General features: G+C 63.6%; 1 protein-coding gene across 5 annotated transcripts in view; it reads right to left on the bottom strand.

Moving 5' to 3' along the window:
* Window positions 1-1,523: 1,523 nt before the first annotated feature.
* Window positions 1,524-24,916, bottom strand: part of SHANK2 (SH3 and multiple ankyrin repeat domains 2) — a 399,303-nt gene continuing 375,910 nt past the window's right edge. For 4 of the 5 annotated variants that reach the window (XM_062195675.1, XM_062195676.1, XM_062195678.1 and 1 more), the window contains 6 exons: window positions 24,432-24,567; window positions 24,140-24,220; window positions 17,660-17,790; window positions 16,138-16,249; window positions 11,763-14,145; window positions 1,524-2,212 (listed from right to left, as the gene is read on the bottom strand). In XM_062195675.1, coding sequence (XP_062051659.1) covers window positions 1,642-2,212; window positions 11,763-14,145; window positions 16,138-16,249; window positions 17,660-17,790; window positions 24,140-24,220; window positions 24,432-24,567 — 3,414 coding nt within the window. In that variant the 3' untranslated portion in view covers window positions 1,524-1,641. The remainder of the gene's footprint in view (window positions 2,213-11,762; window positions 14,146-16,137; window positions 16,250-17,659; window positions 17,791-24,139; window positions 24,221-24,431; window positions 24,568-24,916) is intronic. The other variant, XM_062195679.1, reaches the window with a different exon arrangement.

Below are 24,916 nucleotides of genomic sequence, written 5' to 3'. Positions count from 1 at the left end.
GGACACGGGCGGTCCCAGGCCGCAGCCTCCACCCCGAGGGCGTGTGCGTGTGTTCAGGAATTGTAACCACTTTCAGAGTTCGCTGTCCTGGGGTGAGGAAGTTCTAGCAAAGGTAGAAAATGCGACACAGCTCTGCTGGTTCGGGTGCATCCAGAGAATGTTGATCTAAAAAGGTCAGACTTGTAGAATTCGTCCACAGAAACGGTGTTATTAAATCACAAAAGGTTTGTTTTTCTTTAACTTTCTAGCACTGAAGTGGCACAAAGGCTGCCTGGTAGACCAGCCACTTTTTTTTTTTCTTAAAATATTGTGCTTATAAACTATCTGTACAACTATCTAAACTTGCAGTAAAGAAAGACTTTAAATTGCTAAATTTTATGTGTTCATTCTAGAGCAGTTCCAGACCTGATCAGACGCTTGGCCGTGAGCATAAAGGGAAAAAAAAATCACGTTTTATAATTAGAGATGGGCTGGGCTAGTTCTGAAATCATAACAAAACCAAACAGCTGACATTTGCGTCTTCTCCAAGTGTGGGAGAATGTGCTGGAAGCCTGACTGGGTGTTCTGCGGCCCACGCGCAGCCCGTGACCCCCCTCAGACACTAGAGGTATTGTTACAGGGGACGAGGGGCGGGCTCCCTGCCTTCGGTTCTTCACGCCCCTGCATGTCGCCCTGACCCCGCAGCCTCTGTCTCCAGTGCTGGGTCTGCTCTACGCTCCATGCCCATGGGCCCTCCGAGACCCTGTGGTACTGTTAAGACAAGCTGGTGGGGTTCCTGGACACCCAGAGGGGATGGCGGCAAGCCCCTAAGTACCGTCTTCCCTGGCCGCTGAGAGCGGAGGCGCTCACCCAGGCCGGGCTCGTGATGGCGGTCATGGCGCCCCCCAGCGCCCGGGAGGCCCCGTCTGGCCTGCTGGCAGTGCAGGCCCGCTGAGCACCGGCTGTCTCTGCCTTGCGTCTCAGAGTGGGTGTCTGCAGACCTCCGTGAGGCCCTGTGTCCACCCTGGATGGATGCTCCCGGCAGACCACAGCTCTCATCCTGGGGGCCTCGGGCCCACTTGGCCAGGGCGCCCTCCTTCCTGGAATCGTGGCTGTGCTTTGACTGACTCCATGTGACGTCTGTTGGCCCACCCTGGAATTACCCTGATGGGTTTGCAGCAAGCAAGCCAAGCAAAGCTGGGCACGATCCCCTCCGGACCCCCACTGCCCAGACCTCACGGCCGGGCCTGGGTTCAGGAGAGAGGGGCACTTCCTCTGGGGGACGCAGACCTAGGGCAGGCCTCTGGTGGGGCCTGAGGGGACAGCTGCCCGGAGTGCGGAGGGGAGGCCTCAGGAGGTATCTGGAGATGTGGGCGTCTGCCTGCAGGATCAAGGACCCATGCAGACCCCCACGGGACGCCCCTCGGGCTGGGAGGCAGGCTGGGAACGTTCCCACATTAGAAAAACTCTCCCCTTGTCCCTGCTGACAGAAACTGCCCGAGAGACCCACAGAGAGCCGCGCGGTGGACACTGTCAGCGTTTCTTTGGGTTCCAGGAGAAGACCCACGGGACGGGGTTGGCGCTTGGCCGGCCGCGCTCTCGGGGTAAGCCCATCTCTACTTATAACAGGAAGTGGTCCGTGGAGGCGAGGCGCGGCCACCCTTATCTGTCCAGCAGCTGCTTCAGAGCCCTCTCGATGTTCATCCTGTGGCCCACGCGCGTCACGCCCAGGTCGATCAGGTCCTCCTTCTGCAGGTTGGGCAGGTGGCTGCCGTCAATCTCGTTGTCCATGAAGGTCTCCTTGTGCTCGCCCAGGTTGAGGCTCTCCAGCCAGTCCGCCACGTCTGGTTTAGTCCACAGGTGGACAGGCTTAGTTGTAAAAGGCTTATTTGAGATTGGCTGTTGCAGTATCGAGGGAGATGGCGACCTGCTGCGTCCCGCTGGGTTCAAGCCAAACAGGTCCCCGGAAGGCGGCTGGCTTGGAAGGCCAAAGACGTCGGAGAGCGTGGGGGAAGGAGATGCGGCGGCAGCAGATGGGGGGGTGGGCAGGATCTCCTTGTTCAGCTCCGTCGGCGAGACCACAGGGCTGGGGGCACGTCTCGTTCCTGAGGTCCTGCTTTCATAGTCAGGGGGCCGGCTCTGCAGGGTGATGGGCTGGGAGGTGCCGGGGCGGACAGTGAAGGTGACCGTCGTGCTCCGTGTACCTGAGACGGTGCTCATGACCTCTGGGCTTCTGCAAGGGCAACAACAGAGAAAACGGTCACTGCCCGGTCCCCAGGGAAGGGGCAGACAACCCCAGGCCACACCGGAGTGGGCGCGGACTGCCATGCCAGGGTGGGGCACAGAAGAGGAGAGCAGCAGAGCACAGCACACCCGCCACGCACCTGAGCCCCGGGCAGGGGAGGCTCGCTGGAATAAGGCCGGAAGCCAGGGCAGGAGGATGCCCTGTTCCCAGGGAAACGGGATTCCTGCAATCCACCAGCCACCGGAGCCAGTGACCCCCTGACTTTGGCAAAGGGACGGAGGGGCCGCGTGCCGGGGCCGCCTCGTCTTACCAGGTGGAAGCCCTGGAGCGCTCAGGGTTTGAGGAAGTCAGCCACAAGCCCGGGGGACGGCCAGTAACTTGGCCCAGCAAGGAAAGGTTCGGCTTCCCAGGCGTCGCTGTGTGAGGGCCCCTTGCCCCTCTGGGGCTCCCTGGTGGCATGGACCGTATCTGCCGGAGAGCAGCGGTCTCACTGGGGTGCGTGGTGGGGCCAGCGAAGACCTGGGGCTGTGCACAGCCCAGGGGAGTGGGCGGGTGGTACCGTGAGGAGGAGTGCCCAGGGAGCCTCGCCTGCCTGGGGATGGTCTCTGCGCCCTGCCCCTGCACGGGGCTGGGGCCACACCCAGACAGGGCAGCTGCCTGCTGGGGCCTGGGCACGCTGTGCTGTCCCCAGACCGCTGCCCTTGGGGAGCCAGCCTCCACGGAGGGGCAGGAGTAGTGTGGGTCTCTCGCCTTCCATGCTCACCCACACGAATGTTCTGGAAAGGCCTCCCGCAGGGCCTGGGCTGGTACTGCCGTCCTCTTCCCCTCTCCATGAGCACATTCCTCTGTGGCTCCTCCCCTCCTACTCAAGGGGCAGGGAGGTGACCTCACGGCCTTGGGGGACACGGGGTGACAGCCTCCGGGAAAGGGTCGCAGACAAGGGGCAGGGAGGTGGCACGGAGGTGACCTCACGGCCTTGGGGGACACTGGGTGACAGCCTCCGGAAAAGGGTCACAGTCAAGGGGCAGGGAGGTGGCACGGAGGTGACCTCACGGCCTTGGGGGACACTGGGTGACAGCCTCCGGGAAAGGGTCGCAGACAAGAGGCAGGGTCCTGACCCCCTGGTGTCTGCTGCTGGCCACTGTCGGTGAGCACGGGGCGTCTCTGGAGAGCAGCAGCTGACCAGTGAGAGCGGTGTCCTGGGAGAGGCGCCCCAGACCCCTCATCCAAACCTGTTGAGGCAGGGCTGCTGGGGTCGGGGACCCGGCTCCCCAGATGTTCGGACAGATGCCAAGCCTCATACCACCTAGCCAGGCCCTGGGTTCTCTCCCTTCCCCGGGCACCACCTGAGGGACGTGAGCCCGAGGCAGCGGTGCCCCCTCCTCTGGGGTCTCGGTTCTTCCCTTCGGCGGCTGCCCTCTCAGCGACAGGTGGGGATTCCCTCACAGCTGCTGGTGGGTTGCCCAGGCCACCTGAGGGTGCTGGTGGTCACTCTGAGCTTGGGGTGTCCATGGGGACCGGGAGGAGATCTGAAAAGTGGCTGCCGCCATGGGCTGAGCTTCCGTCCTGTGTGGGGCCAGGACACCTTCCACAGTGGGTTTCCTGGAGGGTGGCAGCCCCATCTGTAGCCCCTCCCCAGGAGGGTCTCTGCTTATCACACCTGAGGAAGGGTAGGCACAGGCTCGGCCACTCAGGGTCCAGAGCTGGGCCTCCCGGGCTTCACTTGCAGGTCAGGGTCAAAGCTTAGGTTCTTGAGTGAGCTGGCCTGTGGACACTGCGGACACAGGACCTGCAGGCCCCTTTCTCTGGTGCCCAGCAACCTTGGAAGAGGCCCTGCCAGTCCAGCTCTGGGTCCAAGGCATGCCTGCCCCTTTGATAAGTCAGCGAAGCTGGGGTGGAACCGGAAGTGACTGGCAGCGCGCTGTCCACAGGCATTCTGGGTTCGAGCAGGGGCGAGGGTCTGGCAGGAGGGGAGGGACAGCCAGGGCTGGCTGTGCTCCCTGCCCCACATAGGTGGGCCCACAGGCAGGTGAAGCCGAGGCAGGGCACTCCCCTAGTGGGTGGCAGCTGCTCCAGGCCTGGCAGTGTTGAGCTGTGAGTGTCTGGCTTGGAGCCCAGGTGCCTGCACGGCCCCCCTATGGCATAAGGAAAGGCTGTGTGGGCAGGAAGCGGAGAGGAGCTGCCCCCTGGTGGGCAGCGAGAGAGAGACAGTGGCACACAGAGGTCACGCGGGCAGCACTTACTTCTGTTCAGCGTGACTCTCTTCTGTGAGCACCGCCGTGGGAGCACATGGGAATGACAAAATGGGTGATGAGACCGCGCGGCAACGTTGACGGGGCGGGGACACGGCAGAGGCGCAGGCCTGGCCGGGCTCCTGGCTGTGCGGGTCCTTTCCGCAGAGCGCAAGCTCACGTTTACAACGGGCAGCTCATAGCCTGGCCGCCTTTGGCTTGGGACAGCCTGGGCCACTTAGAAACAGAGTTGGCAGGGCAGTCGCCATGGCCAGCGGGTTACTAAGCTGCTGCTTGGGACGCCAGCGCTGCGTCCTGGAGTGCTGGTGCAGGCCCCACTGCCGGCCCGGCTCCCTGTGATGCGCCTGGGAGAGCAGTGGATGGAGCCCCAGGTGCCTGAGTCCTGCCACCCACACAGGAGCCCTGGATGGAGCTCTGGCTCCTGGCCCAGCCCCGGCTGTTGTGGCCATCTGGGGAGTGGACCAGCAGATGGAAGACCTCTCTCCCTCCCTCTCTGTCACTCTATATTTCAAATAAATAGTTAAAGTCTTTCACAAAAAGATGTCCAGAAAGAGAAATGGCAGCATTGAAAGAGGTCAGCTTCTGCCTGACGTGCTCCGAGAACAAACTCACTGCTGGCTCCCTGACGGGTTCCTGGGCCAGTGTCCCTGACGGGTTCCTGGGCCAGTGTCCCTGATGCGCTCACCGATGACAGCCTAACGGGTTCCTGGGCAGTGTTCCCTGCAGCTCAGGCGGCATGAGCCCACATTTGTCGCAGGGAAAACCACCCCACTCTACAGTGCCAATGCATGCCGCCTGATGACACGCAGCCCGGGGCGTCTGATCTGGCTACGCTCTTGGGGCTTGTCAGTGCTCTGCCTGGCAGGCTGTGGAAAATACCGACCAGGGAGCTGGAGAGGCAGAGTGCAGGGTGCTCCGCCCTCTGCGGCGGCCCCACTCGCTCTGGTTAATACACAATGTTAGGCCGGTGCCTCGGCTCACTAGGCTAATCCTCCGCCTGCGGTGCCGGCATCCTGGGTTCTAGTCCCGGTCGGGGCGCCGGATTCTGTCCCGGTTGCTCCTCTTCCAGGCCAGCTCTCTGCTGTGGCCCGGGAGTGCAGTGGAGGATGGCCCAAGTGCTTGGGCCCTACACCTGCATGGGAGACCAGGAGGAAGCACCTGGCTCCTGGCTTTGGATCAGCACAGCACGCCGGCTGTAGCGGCCATTTAGGGGGTGAACCAATGGAAAAGGAAGACCTTTCTCTCTCTCTCTAATTCTGCCTGTCAAAAAAAAGAAAAAGAAAAAAAAAATACACGATGTTGTTCACTGGGCCCTGCAGCTGCATAGTCATTGTGTTGCCAGGCAACACCCTGGCTATGGGTGGAGCCCACAGGACTCTCCTGCCCTGAGGCACAGATCACAGCACACCCTCTCGTGGCTCCTCCCTTTTCAGTCGGCTTTTAAATCGCATCCATATAGAAACATGAGACTAAAAAACAAGCAGGAGTTAAGTGAGACGCTCAGGATGGACTGCGGCTTCACCAGGCAGTGCAGTTCATTGGGGCGGGGGAGTCGGCAACGCCAGCGGCTTCTGCACCGCGTTTGGCATTTGAGCAGCAGGTGGACGTGGGCCAGAGACTGCTCCATGCTCGCCCGCCTACCCGTGGCTTACGGCAGCCTGCTTTTGGTTTGAAATTCTCCCCAGCAGCAGGGTCTCATCTGCATCTTAATTAAGCCCGGGTTGTAGCCCTGAGCGCCTACCTGACATGTAAAGTGGTCCTTCTAAACCATGATCTTACTGATTTGCTCTGTTTCCATAGCCTCCTGAGAGGGGGCACTGGACAGAGGGCCCCGGGCCTGACGTGTGAGGACACAGCTTCGTGGCACAGCCAGGCCCAGCTGCGGCCCCATCGGCGCATGCGCACACTCAGGCCTTGCAGCCCTCCGGGCCTGGCCTCAGCGCTGCAGTGAATAATGGTTGGATGGGCGAGTGCTGGATCTTAAGCCTGTTTGCCAGATCAGGTGGTTAAGAGACTTGACCATGGCTAAGAAGCAGACCTAGGAGTGGGGTGGCTGCCGTGGGTTCTGTAGCCACCGTGCCAGGAGCGTCAAAAAATCACCGAGCTTTCAGGAAGAACCGTTCGCCCCGGGATGTGCCTTGCCCCTGCCAGTTGATGCAGGAGCACAGGTGTCCCCCTGGACCAGAAGACGCGGGCAGCACGCGCCACAGCCTGCTTCGCGTTCAGCTAATCGTCTGCGCCCTCGCTCACCGACGTCACCTGCACAGGTGGAGCCACGTACCGCCCGGCAGTGCAGCTCCTCTCCCGTCCGATTTGAAGTCTCTGCTCTGGGCAGAGAGGATTTTAATTTTTTAACAGACCAAGAGGCGCTTAGGCCAGTTGTGCTCAGCTGCTGTGTGTCACCGGGCCGCAGGGCCTTGGCAGGTGTAGGGGCTGACAGTGGTTTCTGGGAGCTGGCCTGAGCTCACCTCAGACAGCCTGAACCCTGTCTTGGCGAGGGGTCCCTTCTGCACCCACCACAGATGATGACCGAGAGGCCCTGGGGAGCTGGCACGCGCCAAGCCCTCCCTGGCACAGTGAAGCGGAAGCTCAGCCAACCTCCCTGGAAACATGGCCGGGGTTCGTCCCGCCTCAGACATGGAGCCTGCTGTCTGGTGGTGCAGTTAGGACACACGATGCCTGGGCTCCTGGGCCACTGCCAGCTTTGGGTGGCAGCGTCAGTCCGGCCGGCGGGGCTGCTTCCTCACATGGTGCCCCTCGGAGCACCTGCCTGTCCAGAGCACAGGGCCCCTCGCCCCGAGCTGCACCTCCCAGCAGCCTCCCTCACCACACAGCTCCAGGCTCTGTCAGGAGACGAACGTCCGACGGTGCCTGAGCGCTTCCACGCCGCCGCTACATGGAATTCAGTGCAGTCCAGCCCTTCCTGGTGCCCTGCAAGCCTCCCTCTCCCGTCACCGGCCTCTGCCTGGTGCCCGTCTTCTGGCCGCGGTGCCATGGGCATGGGGAGCCTGCTGGCCTGGGGCTTTGTGCTCACCAACCCCGTGGCTAGGATGCTGTGCTCCGGCCTTCCTGCAGGTGGTGCTGTGGCTCCTGTGGCGCGTCAGCTCTCCATGCCCCTGGCCCTGCTAACCTGTCAGCTGGGCTTTGCCCGCAGCAGCTGCCACACGCGTGTCCACTTCTCTCTTCACTCCCAGTTCCCCTAGGGAGCAGGTGCTTGCTGTGTCGCCATGCAAGAGGCTCTCAGCAGCTTGAGTGCAGAAGGACGAGGGGGCTGCTGGGCCCGGTGTCTGTGCTGATGGACCCCACCCGGCTCGCAGTTCACACACACGGGCTCAGTGCTGCCTTACCAGGGCATTCGGCACCCTGCAGGCCCAGGAGTGAGTGAGGAGGCCCCCAGGTCTGCACCTGGCCCCACGACTTAACCGGAACATCCTGGTGCTCTGCTCTCCGGCCTACAACATGGCCAGACCATTGCCCTGCCCAGCACTCCCGGTATGGGAAAATTCAGCACTGCGGCTGCTCTTGGGGGTGTGTCCTCGCTGGCACCGGCGCCAGCAGATGAGGAAGCTGTGGGTTTGCGGCTGCTGCTTGAGCGTCTGCGGGTTCTTCAGAAAGACCCACTTCCGTCCCCACGCTCTGCACCCTCCCTCCCTGGAATAACCCAGCTGGGGCTGCAGGAGCCCTTTCCCGGGCTGCCCAGTGGCTCTGTTCTGGACAGAATGCTTTTTGGAGTTTTGATTTTGTTATGCTTTCAGTGTGTTTGTGTCCATTAGAGGCAAGAGACAGAGCTGGGGGAGGGTACTCCACCTTGGTCTCCTGTGTGGGTGGCAGGGACCTGAGGACTGGAGCCCTCACTGTGGCCTCCACAGTGCCCGCCAGCAGGAAGCTGGGTAGGAGACAGAGCCCGTGGTGACGTAACCGCTGCGCCAGGTGCTCAGCTCGGGGCACGGTGTTTCCCTCAGGTCCGAGAGAGGCGTCTGACGTGCAGCCCGGAGAAAACCGCTCCGTCGTGATGTGTGGCCCGGAGAAAACCGCTCCGTCGTCCTCTTGATTGCACACTTGTAATGAAGACCTCTGCTGAGCCCGCGCCGCGCCGCTGCGCCTCGTGCCGGGGAGTGTCTGCTGAGTCCGCGCCGCGCCTCGTGCCGGGGAGCATCTTTTAGCAGAGGAAGTACAGTCAGGTGTGCCCCGGAGGGAGAGCAGGGACCAAGGCGCCCGTTCCTGCCTCCCCTGCCTCCCCACTGGGCTCTGACAAGAAGCGCAGTGAAGAAAGAATCCGGGGTGAGGTCAAGGTCAGGTCAAGTTCAGCCGAAGTTTGTGCCGCTAGTGAGTGGAGACCGCGGAACTCCAGTGTCCCTTGCTTGGGCCACCAGAACTTGTTGCCATGGAAATGGGATTTTTTGCACCACTGCTTGTCATTTCAGAAAGCATCAGTGGTTTTCCATTTTCCTTAGAAAAAAAGACTCGTTTCTTTTCCTCAGTAGGGATTCCCTTCATCCAATTTCACGCCTGTGAGCGCTGGCTGCCGGGACGCCAGGCCGAGCCTGGGTGGCAGACACGTAGGCCTGCTGGGCAGGGGCCCAGGCTCCCAGCTGTGTGCAGTGCAGCACCGGGGAGGGGTGAGCTTGGTCTCCGACCTCGTGCCGGCCTGTTCTCGTCCATGTGTCTAGAGGCTGTAGCTCCCACGCCCCCAGCACTCTGACCTCGTGCCGGCCTGTTCTCGTCCATGTGTCTAGAGGCTGTAGCTCCCATGCCCTTAGCACTCTGACCTCGTGCCGGCCTGTTCTCATCGGTGTGTCTAGAGGCTGTAGCTCCCACACCCCCAGCACTCCGACCTCGTGCCGGTCTGTTCTCGTCTGTGTCTAGAGGCTGTAGCTCCCGTGCCCCCAGCACTCCGACCTCGTGCCGGTCTGTTCTCGTCTGTGTCTAGAGGCTGTAGCTCCCATGCCCTTAGCACTCTGACCTCGTGCTGGCCTGTTCTCGTCCATGTGTCTAGAGGCTGTAGCTCCCGGGCCCCCAGCACTCTGACCTCGTGCCGGTCTGTTCTCGTCTGTGTCTAGAGGCTGTAGCTCCCGTGCCCCCAGCACTCCGACCTCGTGCCGGCCTGTTCTCGTCTGTGTCTAGAGGCTGTAGCTCCCGTGCCCCCAGCACTCCGACCTCGTGCCGGCCTGTTCTCATCGGTGTGTCTAGAGGCTGTAGCTCCCACGCCCCCAGCACTACAATCCTTGTCCCGGCCTGTTCTCATCGGTGTGTCTAGAGGCTGTAGCTCCCACGCCCCCAGCACTACAATCCTTGTCCTGGGGCCTATTCTCATCTGTGTCTAGAGGCTGTAGCTCCCGTGCCCCCAGCACTCTGACCTCGTGCCGGCCTGTTCTCGTCCACGTGTCTAGAGGCTGTAGCTCCCACGCCCCCAGCACTACAATCCTTGTCCCGGCCTGTTCTCATCGGCGTGTCTTTTGTAGCTCCCACGCCCCCAGCACTTGGCCTGATTGGGTCAGAGGAGCAAAGCATGGATAAGAACTGAGCACCCAACTTCCTGCCTGAGATGAGTGACCTCTGCCGTGGGCCTCAGGGCCATCTGTCCCTGGTCCAGCTCTGTGTGTCACCCTGGGTTGGAGTGAGAAGAACGTGGCCTGCAGCTGCTCAGCTGAGTGGTGAGCACGTAGTATCAGCCACAAGACAACGCTGGGCTCGGCCTGGCCCAGGCTGGTCCTGGGACCTGACGGCCGCCCTGCAATGCCTCTGCCCGTCTTAGCTGTGCCGGCGGCTGTTCGACGACTGGCCCTTCTCTTCGAGGCCATCCCTGAGCAGCTTGCTTGTGGGCGGCGCCATTCTCTACCTTTCATGCAAGCACTCTTGGCTCAGCTGTCTCCACCCTGGGCTGCTAGGTGGGGCCCGGGACGACGCCACATCTGGGGTGGGCGATTTGGTTGTAAATGACCAGTTAGTGCTGGGCTATTCTGGATGGTCAAGCATTGGTCAGGGGTGGCCACCCAGCTGCTTTAAGAAACCAACTAGAGCCTGCCAGGTGATGTGTGCCCCAGGCTCCACCCTGCCCTGGTTCCCTGGAGGAATGTAGGGCAGGGCAGGCAGTCCCCAAGACACTGTAGGCTGGAAGCCCACCTTCCCTGAGTTGTCCAGCTGCCATTCAGAGGCCCCCGTGGACACGCCCCTCCACTTGCTGGGTGGACATGCTGTGGACCGGGAGCCTGAACAGTGAGGCATCTGCAGGCCCCACTACTGTCCCTTTTAGCTCCTTCCTTGGTGTAGACCTCACCAGCGGGGGGAAGTGAGAGCCAGGAATGTGGGCTCCTGCTGGCCGTGCGTGTGGGTGACCCCTGAGCCACCTACAGAGTGGGTGCAGGGGCCCTGCCTCGCTTTGCCCTGCTCCCTGGCTGTCGTGGACTTGGCCCTGCGGCTTTCCATGTGAATCCCTGAGTGACAGTGGCAGCTTGGTGGGAAGGACCGTGCGAGCTGGCTGTGATTTCCCTGTGGTCGCTGAGTGTGCTGTATCTGTGGGTGGGTACGTACACACCCACCAGGAACAGGAGCTAGTCTACCTGGAGCTGCCATCTGAAGGTCAGGCAGCAGCAGGAGCCGTGTGGGCAGTGGCATGCGGTCAGCGTGCCTCTGAGGACCCACGGGAGCTGTCTCAGAACGTGTCTGCCCCATGCTGGAAGGGAACAGGGAGGCGCGTGCCCTCAGCCTGCACGGGCAGAGGATGAAGATGGACTGCAGGAGTCACCACACGGAGACCCGAGAGCAAGCACCGGTTGGGTGCAGAGCACCGAGAACCAGCAGCCACGGAGGGAGCCCACGAACTCCATGCAGGCCGTGGAGTGCCCCTCCCGGAGCACACTCCCCCCGAACCCCCAGCCGGGTCTTGACAATGACTCCTCACTTTACCTTCATGGCGCTGCGGATAACTCAGACCCCGCCCAGTACTGCCAGCGCCTGCTCCTGGATAGAACAGGCTGGCAGGAGAAACCCCAGCTCCGGAGCCTCTGTACCAGACGGCGGCAACGCCCCACGCCCCCACCCCAGCACCGTGGCTGCTCTCAGGAAAGCAGCTTGAAGTCCTGTCTGGGCCTTGGTGAGGCCCTAATGGCCTCCGAGGTGGTCTTGGCAGAGTCTGCAGAGTGGACATGGCCTTGGCTGTGCTGTCCTGGGGTCCAGGAGGAGGAGAAAGGAACGCGTGTGGCTGACACGAGGGTGTCACGAGTGCCCTCTTCACGTCCACTTGGTCAGCACAGACAGCGAGCACCTAAGCCAACCGTGGGACTTACCTGGGAGCGAGGCTGGCGGACTTGGCTCCGGCCGGCAAGTCCAGGCCTTCCCCTGGCTTCACCGATTTCTCTCGGTTCATTTGCTGCAGGATTGAGTTCAATTCACTAATAACGTTTGCCTTGGGGCCCGAGAGGATCGGGCCCTTGACCTCCGTGACGTCGCCCCACAACTTGGAGGTCCTCGGCTGGAGGACCTTGGCTATCCCAGGCGGGACTCCTCCTGGCGGGGGCGGGGGCGCGGGTGGGGGGATCACAAAGCTGTCCACGTCCTCCTCGACGAGCGCGTCTTGGTAAAGTGCATTGCTCTTGGGAATTATGGGCTTCATTTTTGGCTTCGGAGGTACTGGGGGTTTGTCAACCACAAAGGCTTGCCCGTCTGCATAGACTGTGCAGGTATCCGCGCTCTCCCCGCCCTCAGAGGACAGGGTGGAGATGCTGGACACCGTGGACATGGTGCTGGTCGTCTCGAGGTGGTGGTCGCTGCCGCTCCGGCTGTCTACCTCCTCGATGCCCGAGTCGGCGACGGCATCGAGGCTCTCGGGGGGCGGCAGGAACGGGGCGGGCAGGCAGTTTGAAAGGCCAGCCGGCTTCTTAGTGTCGGTGGGGTTGGTCGGCTGGGCGGAGGTCAGCGAAGGGGACGGAGGGGTGTCGTTTCTCTTCGGCTTGGCCAAGTCTGTGAGAGCGGGCACGGAAGCGACGCGGTCGTCGGGGATATCAAAACTGTTGGCAAATTCCAGGGGAGGAGGCAATGGCTCTGTAAAAATAAACTCCTCGTCCAAGTCCACAGACGCCAGAGGGGGAGGGGGGATGCGGAATGGCAAAATCACCGCCTCCTCCATGGAGCCCGCCGGCACGATGGTCCTGCCGGGCGTGGCGGTGGGCTCGGGGGCGGCGGAGATCTGTAAAGCACCTTCGGGTTCGGCAGTGCCTTCTGGCACCTCGGCCAGTGAGCTGTCTGGCTTCAGCTCCAGGCCCGCGTGCTCATCCTCTTCTTCCAGGGAGCCGTCGGCCTCTGTGGTGTCCACGGTGTGCACCATCAGCAGGCCGGCCGGCTTGCGCTGCGCCGTGTCCACGATGTCGATGAGCATGTTCTTCATGTCGTCGCCTCGCCGGTCCTTGCCCGCGTCGCTCTCATACTTGTTCTCTGTCTCCTGCCGCCGCAGGGGCCCCCGGGTGTTCTGCCTGGTGACCGGGGGGAAGCCGGCTTCCGCACTGGGCCGCATTTTGGTATCGATGTAGAGAGGTTTGTTGAGGTCGGCCTTGGCGGCCTCCCCCTTGGGGCCCTGCTGGGACTCCTTAATGGCTCGGTCCCTTGCTGAGAGCGCCAGGGCGAGCGGGGAGCTGGGGTCCAGCAGCCGGCCCGTGAGCGGGTGGACGTAATTCTCAGGGCCAGCTGTGGGGCTGCCCTCGGGCCCCTTGGCTTTGGATGTGGCATTGAGGGGCCTCCCGGCCTCACCCTGAGTGCTGGCTTCGCCACCAGCCACAAAGTGATTCTCGGGCTCCCTGGGTGCTGCCCCTGGCGTGGGCGACACCAGCTCCTCAGCGCCATCCTCATCGCCAAAGTCGCCCTCCTCGGGGAACTCGGGGGGCCGAATCCTGGGGGCAGGGAGCCCCAGGCCCACGTCCTCATCCCCCAGGTCCGTGGAGAGGAAGGCCGGAGAGTTCCTCCTGGCCTCCAGCCGCTTCTCCCGGTCTCGGACGGCCCCGGCAATGGCGGCAGCGAAGGGGCTGCTGACGGTCAGGCCGTCGTCCGGCCGCAGCTGGCCCGGCGGCTCCGCGGCCTGGGGCTCGATCTCCATGCTGCTGCCCTGGCTGCTCTTGCCGCTGCTGCTGGTGGAAGGCTCCTTGACGATGATGGTGGGGATAGGGATGGAACATGTCTTCTCGGGGCTGTCCTCCACGTTGGACTGCTTCACCAGCATCCCCTTCCTCCTGGCAGGCTTGGCGGGCACATAGACGGCTTTGCTGGCGATCTTCCCCACCTCCGAGTACGGGTTCTCGGGCATCTGACCCCGCTTGTTGCGGAAGTTGGCCTGGGGGCTGGTGTTGCGGCCATACATGTCCTCCGAGTCCAGGGAGTAGCGGTCCAGCTCTCGGCGGTAGAACAGCCCCTTGTCCCGCATCACGGTGGCCACCGTGTCTGACCTCGTGGCCGGGGATACCTTGGCGGCAGGGTTCTGACTGAACGCGGGCTTGACTGTCCCATAGACCCTGGGGCTTGGGGACTTGGGGCAGTTGTAGGTGGTGGGGGAGGGTGGCGGTGGAGATGGGGGCACGGCCTGGGGTGGTGGGGGGATGTCCTCAGAGGTGTCGGGCATGGACAGGCTCCTCGTGAACTTGAGCATCGGGGGGGCCAGGAACTGCCGCTCCTCCTCCGTTATCCCTGCAGGTAGGAGACATGCTGCGTTTGTGCCCCGGCCACGACCAGAACCCCGTCAGCTCCGCGTGTGCAGCGCAGCCTGCGTCCCCACAGACACGCACAGGCCAGGCATGAACCGCGCAAGCCACAGTGCCACGAGGCCCTTTCTGAGCCACAGTATAGAAAGGAAAGCCAGAGGCGCAGGGCGCCGGGAGCATGTGCCGTGCCAGGTGTCTGTGGGGCTTGCCGTGGCATCGTCAGGGCCACGGGGGCCTGGGACCCAGAACCCTGAGTGTGCGAGGCCTTGGGCTGTCCCCGCACGTGTGTGCATGGGTGCTTTTGTTGGGGCAGGGGCCGGTGCTGACTGGACCAGCAGCTGACCATCCATGCCCCTCCCATCTGTGGTGAGGGCAGAAGGCACCGGGGGTGCACATGTGGCACAGACGGCACGCAGTGCCCAGCTGCTTGGCTCCTGGCTGGACACATGGGACGGCCTGCCGCTGCCCCACGAGGAGGCGCTGGTGTCGCCCTGGGCCTGCTCCTCTCGGCCATGCTGGCGGCTCTGGCCATCAGCAGGGCTGCGATGGGGCCAGCTCAGGGGAGCACCGCCATGAGGGGAGGGAGCTGAGGTCCCTCTTCAACCAGAGTTCCACCCCAGGTTTGCAGCAGGGTTGTGGGCAGTGTGCCACTGATGGGACGTGGGGAGCGCTCCCTGGGGTCGTGGAAGCGCTGGGACTGTGTCGGTGCAGCAGGCAGGGTTTGTAAGTGTGGGGTGTCGGATGGCTCAGCACAGACTCGGGCATGGGCAGAGTGCACCCAGAAGGCACGCGGCACAGCACACACTCCCGCTGGGGGGCGTGCGGGGTTGTCAGGGAGGCAGCAGAACGAGTGGCTTAGGACAGACTAGAGAGTTTACTCCAATGGAAAGTTCCATTGGATAGGGGTATTCCAAATTTAATATACTCCTGTGGGAGGGCACTCTGACATCGCAGACTGGCTGCTGGGTGCGTTCCTCATTGGCCGTTTGCTGTAAGCCCAAGGAGTACTAATTTGAGAATACACCTTACAGCGTACACTGGATCACATTCAAACGACAGATTCTGAAGTGCAGGGTTCACCAACCTGATAGAAAGATCCTGCTGTCTGACAGGAGGAAATCGATTGTTATTCACCAGGACGGGAGCAGTGCTGCAACACTGCGCGTGTGCACCTCTGCCGTGGGCCCTGGCTCGCTGACGGGCAGTCCGTGGCACCCTCGGCCCCTTCATTGTTTGATTACTTCCTGCTGCAAGCCACACCTCCAACAGCATTGCGGGGCGGGGCTTCCTGAGCAGGCTGAAGGGTGTCCCTGGGGACGGGCCAGGGCTAAGCTCTTTAAATGGCAAGGGTCCACCAGTGTCTTGTGGTGGCCTCGGCTTCCGTGAGACTCGCCGTGGTAAAGACAGCGCTGGGTTATTTCACCAAGGGGCCCGTTTGCCTTTGCCTGTGACGGCAGTGGAGCAAGTGGGACATCCCCGAGGAAGGGAGGTAGTGGGCTGCAACACACGGGGCTCTGACCCAGCACCCTCAGAGGTTTGTCCTTGGAGCTCATCCTACACAAGAGGGCAGCAACCCGCTGATGGGCGCCCTGCGCCCCAGCCAGCTCTGAGCGTGCAGGGCGGGGAGGGGAGAGGGGCCTGGGCCACCCGCTGCCCACTGCCCACTGCCCGCCTTCCTTCTGCACGCGCCCCTCGGCCATGCTGGTTTATCACAGACCACTGGCTTCAGAGTGGGAGAAGTCGGCGTGGTTTCGCACGTGTCAGGTGGAAAAGCTTCACGCTACTCCACCGTCTGAATAAGTGGCCGCCAGGTGGGCAAGGCCAGGTCCCTGCTCCCTGGTGGGTGGGCCTGGCGGGCAGATGTTGGAGTGTGGGTGCCAAAGCAACCAAGGGGACCCAGTAGCCAGCACTCCCCCGGGGCCCTGGGCTGCGCTGCAGAGCCAAGAGCAGCCTGTGCAGGCGAGGGTCAGCTTCTTACCTATGGATTTCTGCCTTCGCATCGTACCTCGAGGGAGACCCAGGAACGGGCCTTTCGGGCTCCCAGGAACAGTGGGCGTCATCACAGCAATGCCTTGGCGCTCGTACACGGACTGTAAACCAGAGGGCCCTGGTGAAGTGCGGCCTGGCCGGCTCCGCCCGCAGCACGGGGGCCTGGGGGCTGAGGACTCTGTTGGCACAGTGGGTCCCTGCTGCTGGCGCTCCCCCTGCTGCTTCCAGGAGTCCTGGGACGTCACTGGTGAGGCTGCCCCCGTCTGTTCCTACAGGGTCTGGCCCTGCTCTGGGAGCCACGCTGTGCTGCGACGTTGCTCACCACGCTCTTGGGACACACTTGTCTGAGAACAGGGCCAGGACAGTGTGCTGCGGCACAGAGGAGGGTGGGGGCGGTGGGGTCTGGCCTGGGCCAGCGGTCTTCCCCATGCACAACACGAGCCAATGACAGGTGCTCATGGTGTGTGCAGAGGTGAGACAGGTGCCGGCTGCCACGTGGGCAGGTGTGTGGCGCTGGTCATCTGGGCAAGCCTTGGGACCACTCTGGAACACAGGGCTCCCGTGGCGGGGGCTGTCCCTGCCTTCCTCCCTCGGCCTGCCCTGGGTGGGGCTGGAGGCCTCTCCTCACTCCTTGGTGACCAGCCCTAGGCTGCTCCACACCACTGCCCTCTGCAGACCTGTGGGTGCCGGCTGCCCCAGTGTGGAAGGCCTTGGGGAGACATCAGACGCTCTATGGAAATGGGTCCATGTGTGAGACCACGGGGTGCTCCCCTGAGGCTGGGGGAGCGAGCTGGATGCTGCCGTCTGGGATGGGGTGGGGACGAGGAGGAGGCCAGGCCAGGGAGGCCCGGCCGTGTCCCTCAGGTGCGAGGGAGTGTTGGTCCTGGTGCACACCCTCCCGTGGAGCCCACCACTCTGATGACATGGGTGTTACAGTCTAGACTCAAACAGAGTGAGTCAGGGGACTTGACCAAAAGAAATCGGCCATCAGAACAGTCCGTGGCTCTGGCGTGGGTGCCTTGTGTCGGACAGGGAGGAGCAGCCCGTGGCTGCAGGGCTGCCGGTGCCTTCACCTGCCCCCAGCCTTCCTGGGCTGAGGTCCCTCCTGACTGCCCGGGATGCAGCGAGGGTGCCTGCTCTGAGCCGGGTCTGCTGCCCGCAGCGTGCCCTGAAGCCCAGTAGAGGACGCTGGTGCCCAGAACCCAGGGCGTTCACCAGGGCCAGGGCGGAGGGCCCCGCTTACGGGGCCCTGGACGAGTGGCCTCTGCTGCCCCTGGGCAAGCGAGCAGCTGGGAGCCTCTGCACACACGGCTCACGGGGCCTCCGGCAGGCCCAGCACCAGAACTGTGTGGTGAACCCATGGCTTGGGCTCCAGCCTGGTTTCTGTCCCCACTGCAGGTCTGCCTGGAACCAGGGCCTATGTCCTCTAGGCCCCGTGTCAGGCAGTGTGGGGAGCCCCACTGGTCGTCCCCACCCGTCTCTGGGCGGTCCCCGGGGGTGCAGCCACTCACGTTCATGTCCGAGAGGGCAGGGAAGCACCGGCTGGTGGGCCGCTGCTTGATGGTCGCCACCCTGGACTCCACGGCCACGCTCTCGGCAGTTCGGGAGGGCTTGGCGGCCGGCACGCTCTCGTCGGGCTTATCTGTAACATCACCAAGCTGGTTGGAGAAGGCTCCGTGGCGCGACACGCGCAAGTGCTGCGCTGCCCTGGCCCAGGTCGGGGCCGCAGGCTCACGCCACCCTGCCATGTGCTTCCCCAGATCTCAAGCAGGCACAGACCGGGTAGGAGACCCTCAGCCGCTCAGCTCGTGGAGGGCCCTGGAGCTCCCTGAGCCATGTTTTTTTCAGAGTGACAGAGAGGGACACACACACACAGATATCTTCCATCCACTCGTCCACTGTCCAGAGGGCCACAAGGACTGGGGCTGGAGCAGGCCAAAAACAGGAGCCGGAGATGCCAGCGTGGCGAGCCGCGGCCTAAGCTGCTGCGGCGTGGCGCCCGCCTGCCTGTTCTGCTAGTGGGAGGGAGTGGCTCCTGGTGGTGTGGACTGATTGGACCTGCAGAATTTTTTAACAGACTCAATTGTTCTTTTGTAGACAAATACAGCGGCCAAGACCTGAGGCCCCAGCACAGGAAGTGCGGGTGCCCTGTGGTTGTACTGATAGGAGCTCACCCCCAGCCTTTTATTTTCAGAAAGCCATTAGTTATGTGATCCTTAGAAACTAACGTGAGCACATCCAGAACTGTGGGTGCCCCAGGGCAGGCCTGAGGGCCGACGGGGCTCTGAAGAGGCAGGGCCCTGTCCACAGAGCCCAGCGGGATCCACCTTCGGGGCCCTGGTGCGCCCGGCGAAGGCACCGGCCAAGCCCAGGCCTGTGCCTGGGTGGCCGTGCCCACCAGAAGCAGTAGGCCACTGGGCGGGGTCTACAAGCCTCGGCTTCCTCTTGGGTAGGCTGATGCAGCCTGGGGCCTGGCCGAGTGCAGCGCACACCGGGCCTCGGTGCTCCTTGAGACACCCTGGAAGCCACTTCCAAGCTGGGGCTCCTCAAGAGTAATGGACGTGCCAGCAAAGGCCCCAGCTCGCCTTCGTCTCTCCCAGCACAAGGGCCCGGCAGCAGCCACGTGGGGTTGGAGATGGGTGATTCCAGACCGGGACTCAGATGCTCCTGGGTGGCCCCACATTCTCTTAGCCGTAGCATCATGGAGGCAAGGCAAGGACGGAATGTGTGCTGCAGCAACCCTGGCCAAGGCCACATGCTGACCGCCGCCTGGCCCTCCACACCCTTGTTCCAGTTTACAAGGGATTCGCCGGAAATGGGTCCTTTACCCTGTATTTGAGGCCCTTGCTCATGGCATGCGTGCCCCTCCCCTGTCCCCTGGCCACGCCCTCCTGGCTCTTGACTTTGCCGGTGCTGCCTCCTTGGAGGGCATTTCACCCGCCTCGAGGGGAGCAGCTGCCCCTCAGGGGTCCATGAGACACAGCAGAGACCCCAGCTGTAGCCTCCTGTGTCCCCCTGCTGCAGTGTCTCTTCTCATCTCTCGGCTGCGCCGTGCTGCCAGGGCCCCAGAAACCGGCCTCTTCCGCGGGGTGTGACCCACACACTCCCCCCGTCGGCCAGGCAGCGCTACTCCTTGACGCGAGCCTTGGGCCTTCTCAGTGAGCTCCGCCGATGCTCTGGCAAGCCGGTCGCAGCACCTGGTCCAGCCTGGTCCGACCCTGGGCTCTGGGCCCTTTCAGTGCTGGCTGGGCTTTGCTTCCACCAAGATGTGGCTGCTGTCTTTTGTGAGGGTGCTGAGGCCACTGTCCAGCCCTGGGGGTGGCACTGAAGACAAGCCAGCCCAGCTTGTTGTCAGGGCGCTCCTGGGGGCAGTGACCACAGTCCTGCAGTGCTTGGGCAGGGGACGTGCAGGGAGGTCCCGAGAGCCGGGGACACCGACACGTCTGTGCTTGCTTGAACTCTGGGCTGTGATGCTCAGTGGCTGCTGAGGGGCTGGGGCTGGACTGGCAGGCGAGAGACGGCAGTGGCAGCTGTCTGGCCACCTCCGGGGTGAGGGGTGGAGGAGCCAGGCTGGGCCCTTCTGGAGGCCAGGGGTTTTGTCCCGTGGATGTCAACAGAGCCAGGGCTGACGGGACTGGTTCCTTCCACCCTCAGGCCAAGCACCTGCTGCGTGTGGTCCTAGGTCACATGGGGCTGGACAGGTCGCAGGCTGTGTGCTCAGGACTGCTGGCCTGTGGCAGGCACCCTGAAAACACCCCTCAAATGCAGGGTGTGCTGGGGGTGGGGCGAAGGCGTCAGGGGCGGAGCACGGCAGCCGCTGACCCTGTTGGGAAACCTGAGGTCTCCAACCTGTTTCTCCTCCCAGCGGGACTGTGGCTGCAGGGTCTGAGGCCATGCGGGTGGGAGTTTGACTCACCCTGGGGTCACCTTGTGCCCACTGTCCAGAGGCGTGTCCAGCCCTGCTGGGCCCCAGCAGTGAAACCCACTTGGACACTGCCGTGGTCGCCGTCAGCACCGCCTGCCTGCTCTGGGTGACCTCCATACACCTAGGGCCGCAGCTGTCGAGGGTGTGGACTTTCCCTCCTGCCCCTCCCCTAACCCAAAGCTTGTTGATCCAGACCACGCGAGAGCCACGTGGTCTGTTGGGGAGGTGAGGTCCCGGGGACAGGGAGGGCTGTACCCCCACACGGTGCAGTGCCCCTCCTGGCCCAGCCGGAGCCTGCGGCTGTCACCTTGTATCTCATTTACTGGACGCAAACTGCCCAGAAACGCTTCTTGCTCTGGGCTTGTAAGGATTAAGCTGACCTTGTGCAAGGCAGACTGGGTCTATTCACAGGTCCCAGATGAAGGGGATTAGTGAGTCCAGCCCCCTGCGGTGGTAAGATGAAGCCCGTGGTGGCTGCACACCTGCAGTCCAATCAGAAAACTGTCTTAACCGCCAGCTCGGCGGTGACGCCGGTGAACGTGCTGGCAGGGGCCTCGGTTTCATTCCCTGGGCCCACCCCGTGCTTGGAAGCCCAGCGTGTCGCCAGCTTCTTGGCATGGGTACACGGAGGTTGTGGGAGCCACGCTTCCCAGGGCCGCAGCCGGGCCCCAGCCGCCAGTGGGAGTAGAGAGCTGTGAGCTCCGTCCTCCTCCCAGAGGGGCCGACGTGCTCCTCGGTGCTCCTTGGGCTCACTGAGCTGGACGCCGTGGGTTTGCTGGGACGGCACTGCTCCAAGTCCAAAGCCCAAGGCCAGGGAAGGAGGTCCAGGATGACACGGGCACCGACGGCCGCCAGGGAGCCCGCTGGCTGGCTCTCTTGGTTCTCCAGGTAGACGGCAGGAGCCCACGGCAGCGGGCCCAGCTCCAGCCTGCTGTGACTTGCTTGCCTGTGGCCACGTGTGAGGTGCTGATGCAGCTGGCCCACAGCCCGCCAGGTCCTCCTTGGGAGAGCTCCCTCAGCCAGATGATCGGGAGGGGCTGGTGAGGCTGCACTTGAGCTCCTCAAACCTAGAGCAGTGAAGTGCTGCCCGTCACCCGCACCGATCAGGAGCCCTGGTCGTCGGCCGCTGCTCCACACTCTGCGAGCCCAAGCCTCGGGGGCTGTGCCTCCGAGCCTGCCTCCAGGGGACCCCAGCCCCCCATGTGACGGCGTCTTCCCAGAGGCCAGCAGGAGTGGGGAGCGTGGGCTGGACCTCTGTGGTTGGCTCACCTATTCCCAAGGGTGGGGCCTGAGGGTGCGGCCAGAGGTGCCAGCAGGGTTGGAGGCCAGGCTCCCCTCCGTGGGCCTGGGACAGACACCCGCCCCATTTGTCTTCTTCCTCCCAGGCCAGCCATCTCCTCCCCCGGGACAGGTGCCCGGTCAGGCTCTGTGGGTGAAAACTTGGTGTCGCTGGCCGGGCAGTGAGGACTTCAGGCTGTGCCGCTGTGTGTGGTCCCCAGGGGCATAAAGCAGCAAGCGCACCCTTCCAGTATTCTGGGGGCGCATGGCAGGCAGATCCAGGTGTGGGCAGGGCCCCTGCTGCCTGCCACACGGCCATGCTCCTTGGCTTGTTCCTCCTCCTTCTGTAACCCTCGTCATGTGAACTCGTCATGCCCTCATCTGCAATGACTGTCCTCAGTCTCGACAGCTGCTGGGTGGATGAGAACTTGGGGATGACTGTGGAGGCCTGGTCTGTCTGCAGCGGGGAGGTGCTTGTCCCGGGGTCAGGCCAGGCCTCTCCCCCAGACTGGGGCCGAGCCTTCACTGTGCACCTGCCGTGTGCCCAGCAGGGGACAGGTACAGTCCCCAGTGATGCGCCCAGCTGACGGGCGGGGACCACAGCGCCCCTGGCTGGGCGGGAGCTGACACTGAGCTGGCAGAGGTCTCCCTGCTGGCTCCTCCTCTGGACTTCTCTGCCCACAGCCCTGCCTCCCCCCTCAGTAGGGGTGCAGCGGGCATTCAATCTGATTCACAGCCAGCGCCAGCTGTGCAAACGAGAGGTGGCTCCCCACCCTCCCGTCCTGCCGTCTGCTCCGGGCCTGACCCTGGCCACACGTGCCAAGGCGTCTCATCTCAGTCTGAGAGGGACACCGGGCAGGTGCCCACTAGGCGCCTGTTGACTGGGGAGGGTCAGGGCGGTGTGCAGAGGGGAGGGGCCTGCTTACTGTAGAAATGTACCCTCAGGGAGCAGGGCGTTCTGTTCCTGGGCCTCTGCCCCGTCCACCCACGGGGCTCGGTCCCAGGAAGGCTGGGACTACACGGGGCGGCTGGGAGGCCTCTGGGGTTTCTGGTGCCTCTGCTGGTCTCCAGTACCCGCCCCTCTTCTAGGGCTTGGAGTTGGGGGGCCCTCCCAGCTGGGAGGGGAGTGGTTTGAGTGCTGTGTTACTGAGGTGGCCGCCTCCCCCAGCCATTGAGACACCTCCAGATGTGGACGCTGCCCCTGAGGGAGCAGCCCAGCCATGAGGACACCCCCTCCCACCTCCCAGCAGCGGCCCCCTCAAAGTTCTGGGCCTGCAGAGGGGATCACAAGTCAGGGGTGCGGCCAGGGCTCCCGCTGCCTGCACCCCCCCCAGCCAGGTGGCTCCACAGGACTCAGGCCCTCACGGGACCTCAGAGACAGCTGGGCCCTCGCCTAGAGGAGGTAGGCCCAGCCGTGACCGCCCAGGGGTCCTGGGGGCCGGACGGCCATGACCATGTGAACACAGCTCAGGGGAGAAATGGACACACACAGGAGACGCCAGGCAGACGGGACAGACTGAGCTGGGCCCTCGGGCAGAACCTGGGACAGGGAGAAGACAACACAGGCTCACAGCACGTTCTGGACATCACGGGACGGTCACAGGGGTTTCTTGTCCACCAGGGTGTGATGGGCGAGGGGACCGGAGACACTCGGCTTCCCTTACCCTTCTTCTTCCGGACCGAGGCTTGCAAACAGAAAGGGGGGCTGTGAGCCACTGGAGGGCGGGGGCCCCACAGCCGCCTCTGGGGCCTCGCTCAGCTCGGGGTGGCCTTAGGGACAGGTCCAGACCCAGGAGTGGGGCTTACGAGGGGTCCCCCAGCCCTGGCGCCTGGGCTGGGGGACCACTTCCGGGCCATGGGGCTCTCCTCCTCACCCCACAGAGTAGGAAGCGAGTTCCACAGGGGCTGCAGGGTGCCGAGGGCTCTGTGCGCCTGCCTGGCTGCCACTCACTGCCTCTGGTCCCTCCCCCCGGCGCCCGGGCAGCCTGGTGTCGGCTGCCTCATTGGAGAGAACATGTGGCCATCCACGTTCCCTGCTTGCCCACAGGCATGGGGCACGGGGGAGGGGGACGGGTCTCCCGCTGGTCACGTTTGGGCAGGGCAGGGTGGAAGGAGACCCGAGGACACTCCTGGCCGTGGGCACGGGACTGTCCTCATGCAGAAGACCCAGGTTTGCGCTGAACACCGACTCCTGGCCCAGGCCTCTGTGACAGGCGGTTCAGCTTCAGTACGGGGGCTGGGAGCAGGGTCAGCCTGTGTGTTCCTCCCCGGGGCAGCTGGGCGTGACCGGTGGGGCCCTCGGGCGGCTTGCTCCTGTGTTGGTGACTGCCCTCGCCAGCCCTCCTGGACGCTCAGTGCCATCTTCCACCCAGGCTCCTAGGCCACTCCCATGTCACCTCTTCCCCAGCTATAGTCTGGCTTGGCCAGCCTGAGTGTTCCTCACCGACCTTTTAAGAGGGTGTTGGGGGCCCCCTAAACCCGATACACAGACCACACAGGTGCAAGCCGACCGCGTGGAGGCAGTGTCCCCGAGGCAGAGTCAGCGGGCGCGCCCTAGACAGCGGGGGAGCTGCCGTGGGGCCCTGTGGGGGCGGCTTACCTTTATCCACTAGCGAGAGGCCCAAAAATGCAAAACAAAACAATGTTAGATACACAGAAAGGACTTGGCACCCCAGGGCTCGCGATGGAGGTGTCGGGCGTGGGAGTCTCCCAGCATGCGGGTCCAGGATGGGGGCTCCGGCATTCAGGGCACACGTGGGTGGGGGCGGGTGAGATGGGTGATGCTTACCGAGCTCCTCCAGCTCCGAGGTCATGGACTTGGAGCGCAGGGTGAGGGCCGTGGTCGGTGCTCGCTTTGGAGGCGGGGGAGCTGTGGGGCAGACCGGGAAGGGCGTCAGCCAGCTCTGCAGCCCACCCGCCCTGGGCTTCCAGACAGGGGACGGCCCCGGGAGCAGGGGCGCCTCCGGCCTAATCCAGCCTCCCCAGGACCCAGGGCCCCTGCTGACAGAGGCCCAGGTGACAAATGCCGGCCTGGCCCATGCTGGGGCTCCACCCCCACCCCCACCCCACCCGCTCCACACCTTTCTTCCTGGCAGTGTCGTCGGGGTCCAGGCTCCTGGTCACTGTGACCACCTTGAGGACCAGGTGGTTCCCTCCTTGGCGGATCATGTTCACTACCTGTCTGTGGCCGACCTTGACGACATTCTCACTGTTGACCTGTGGGGACACAGGGCGTCCATGACCGGGGGCTGGCCTGGGTGGGAGGGAGTGTCTGGAGGCAGAGGTGCTTTTGGGGAACCAGATTCCTGCCCCATGCGCTGTGGGGGTCCCTTAGCTGTGGCCAGGGAGGCTGGGGTTCCTGCAGCCCGTCACTGGCCACCTGACAGTGGACACGCTGGTCTCGTTGAGCCTGGGCAGGCCTAGCGCCTCTCAGCTACCAGCCTCGTGTGCAGCTCCTGCTGTGCGTCCTCACAGGAAGAGGAAGCAGGCGCGGTTTCTCTCCCAGGAGTCTTGGGAATGTACGTGGCACTTAGGCGCCCCTTCCCCAGTCCCCCCACCTCCGCCG

Source organism: Lepus europaeus, chromosome 7, assembly GCF_033115175.1.
Source record: "Lepus europaeus isolate LE1 chromosome 7, mLepTim1.pri, whole genome shotgun sequence".
Lineage (NCBI taxonomy): Eukaryota > Metazoa > Chordata > Mammalia > Lagomorpha > Leporidae > Lepus > Lepus europaeus.
Note: the sequence above shows the minus strand (reverse complement) of the source record. Positions and strands in the feature narration are given on the sequence as shown.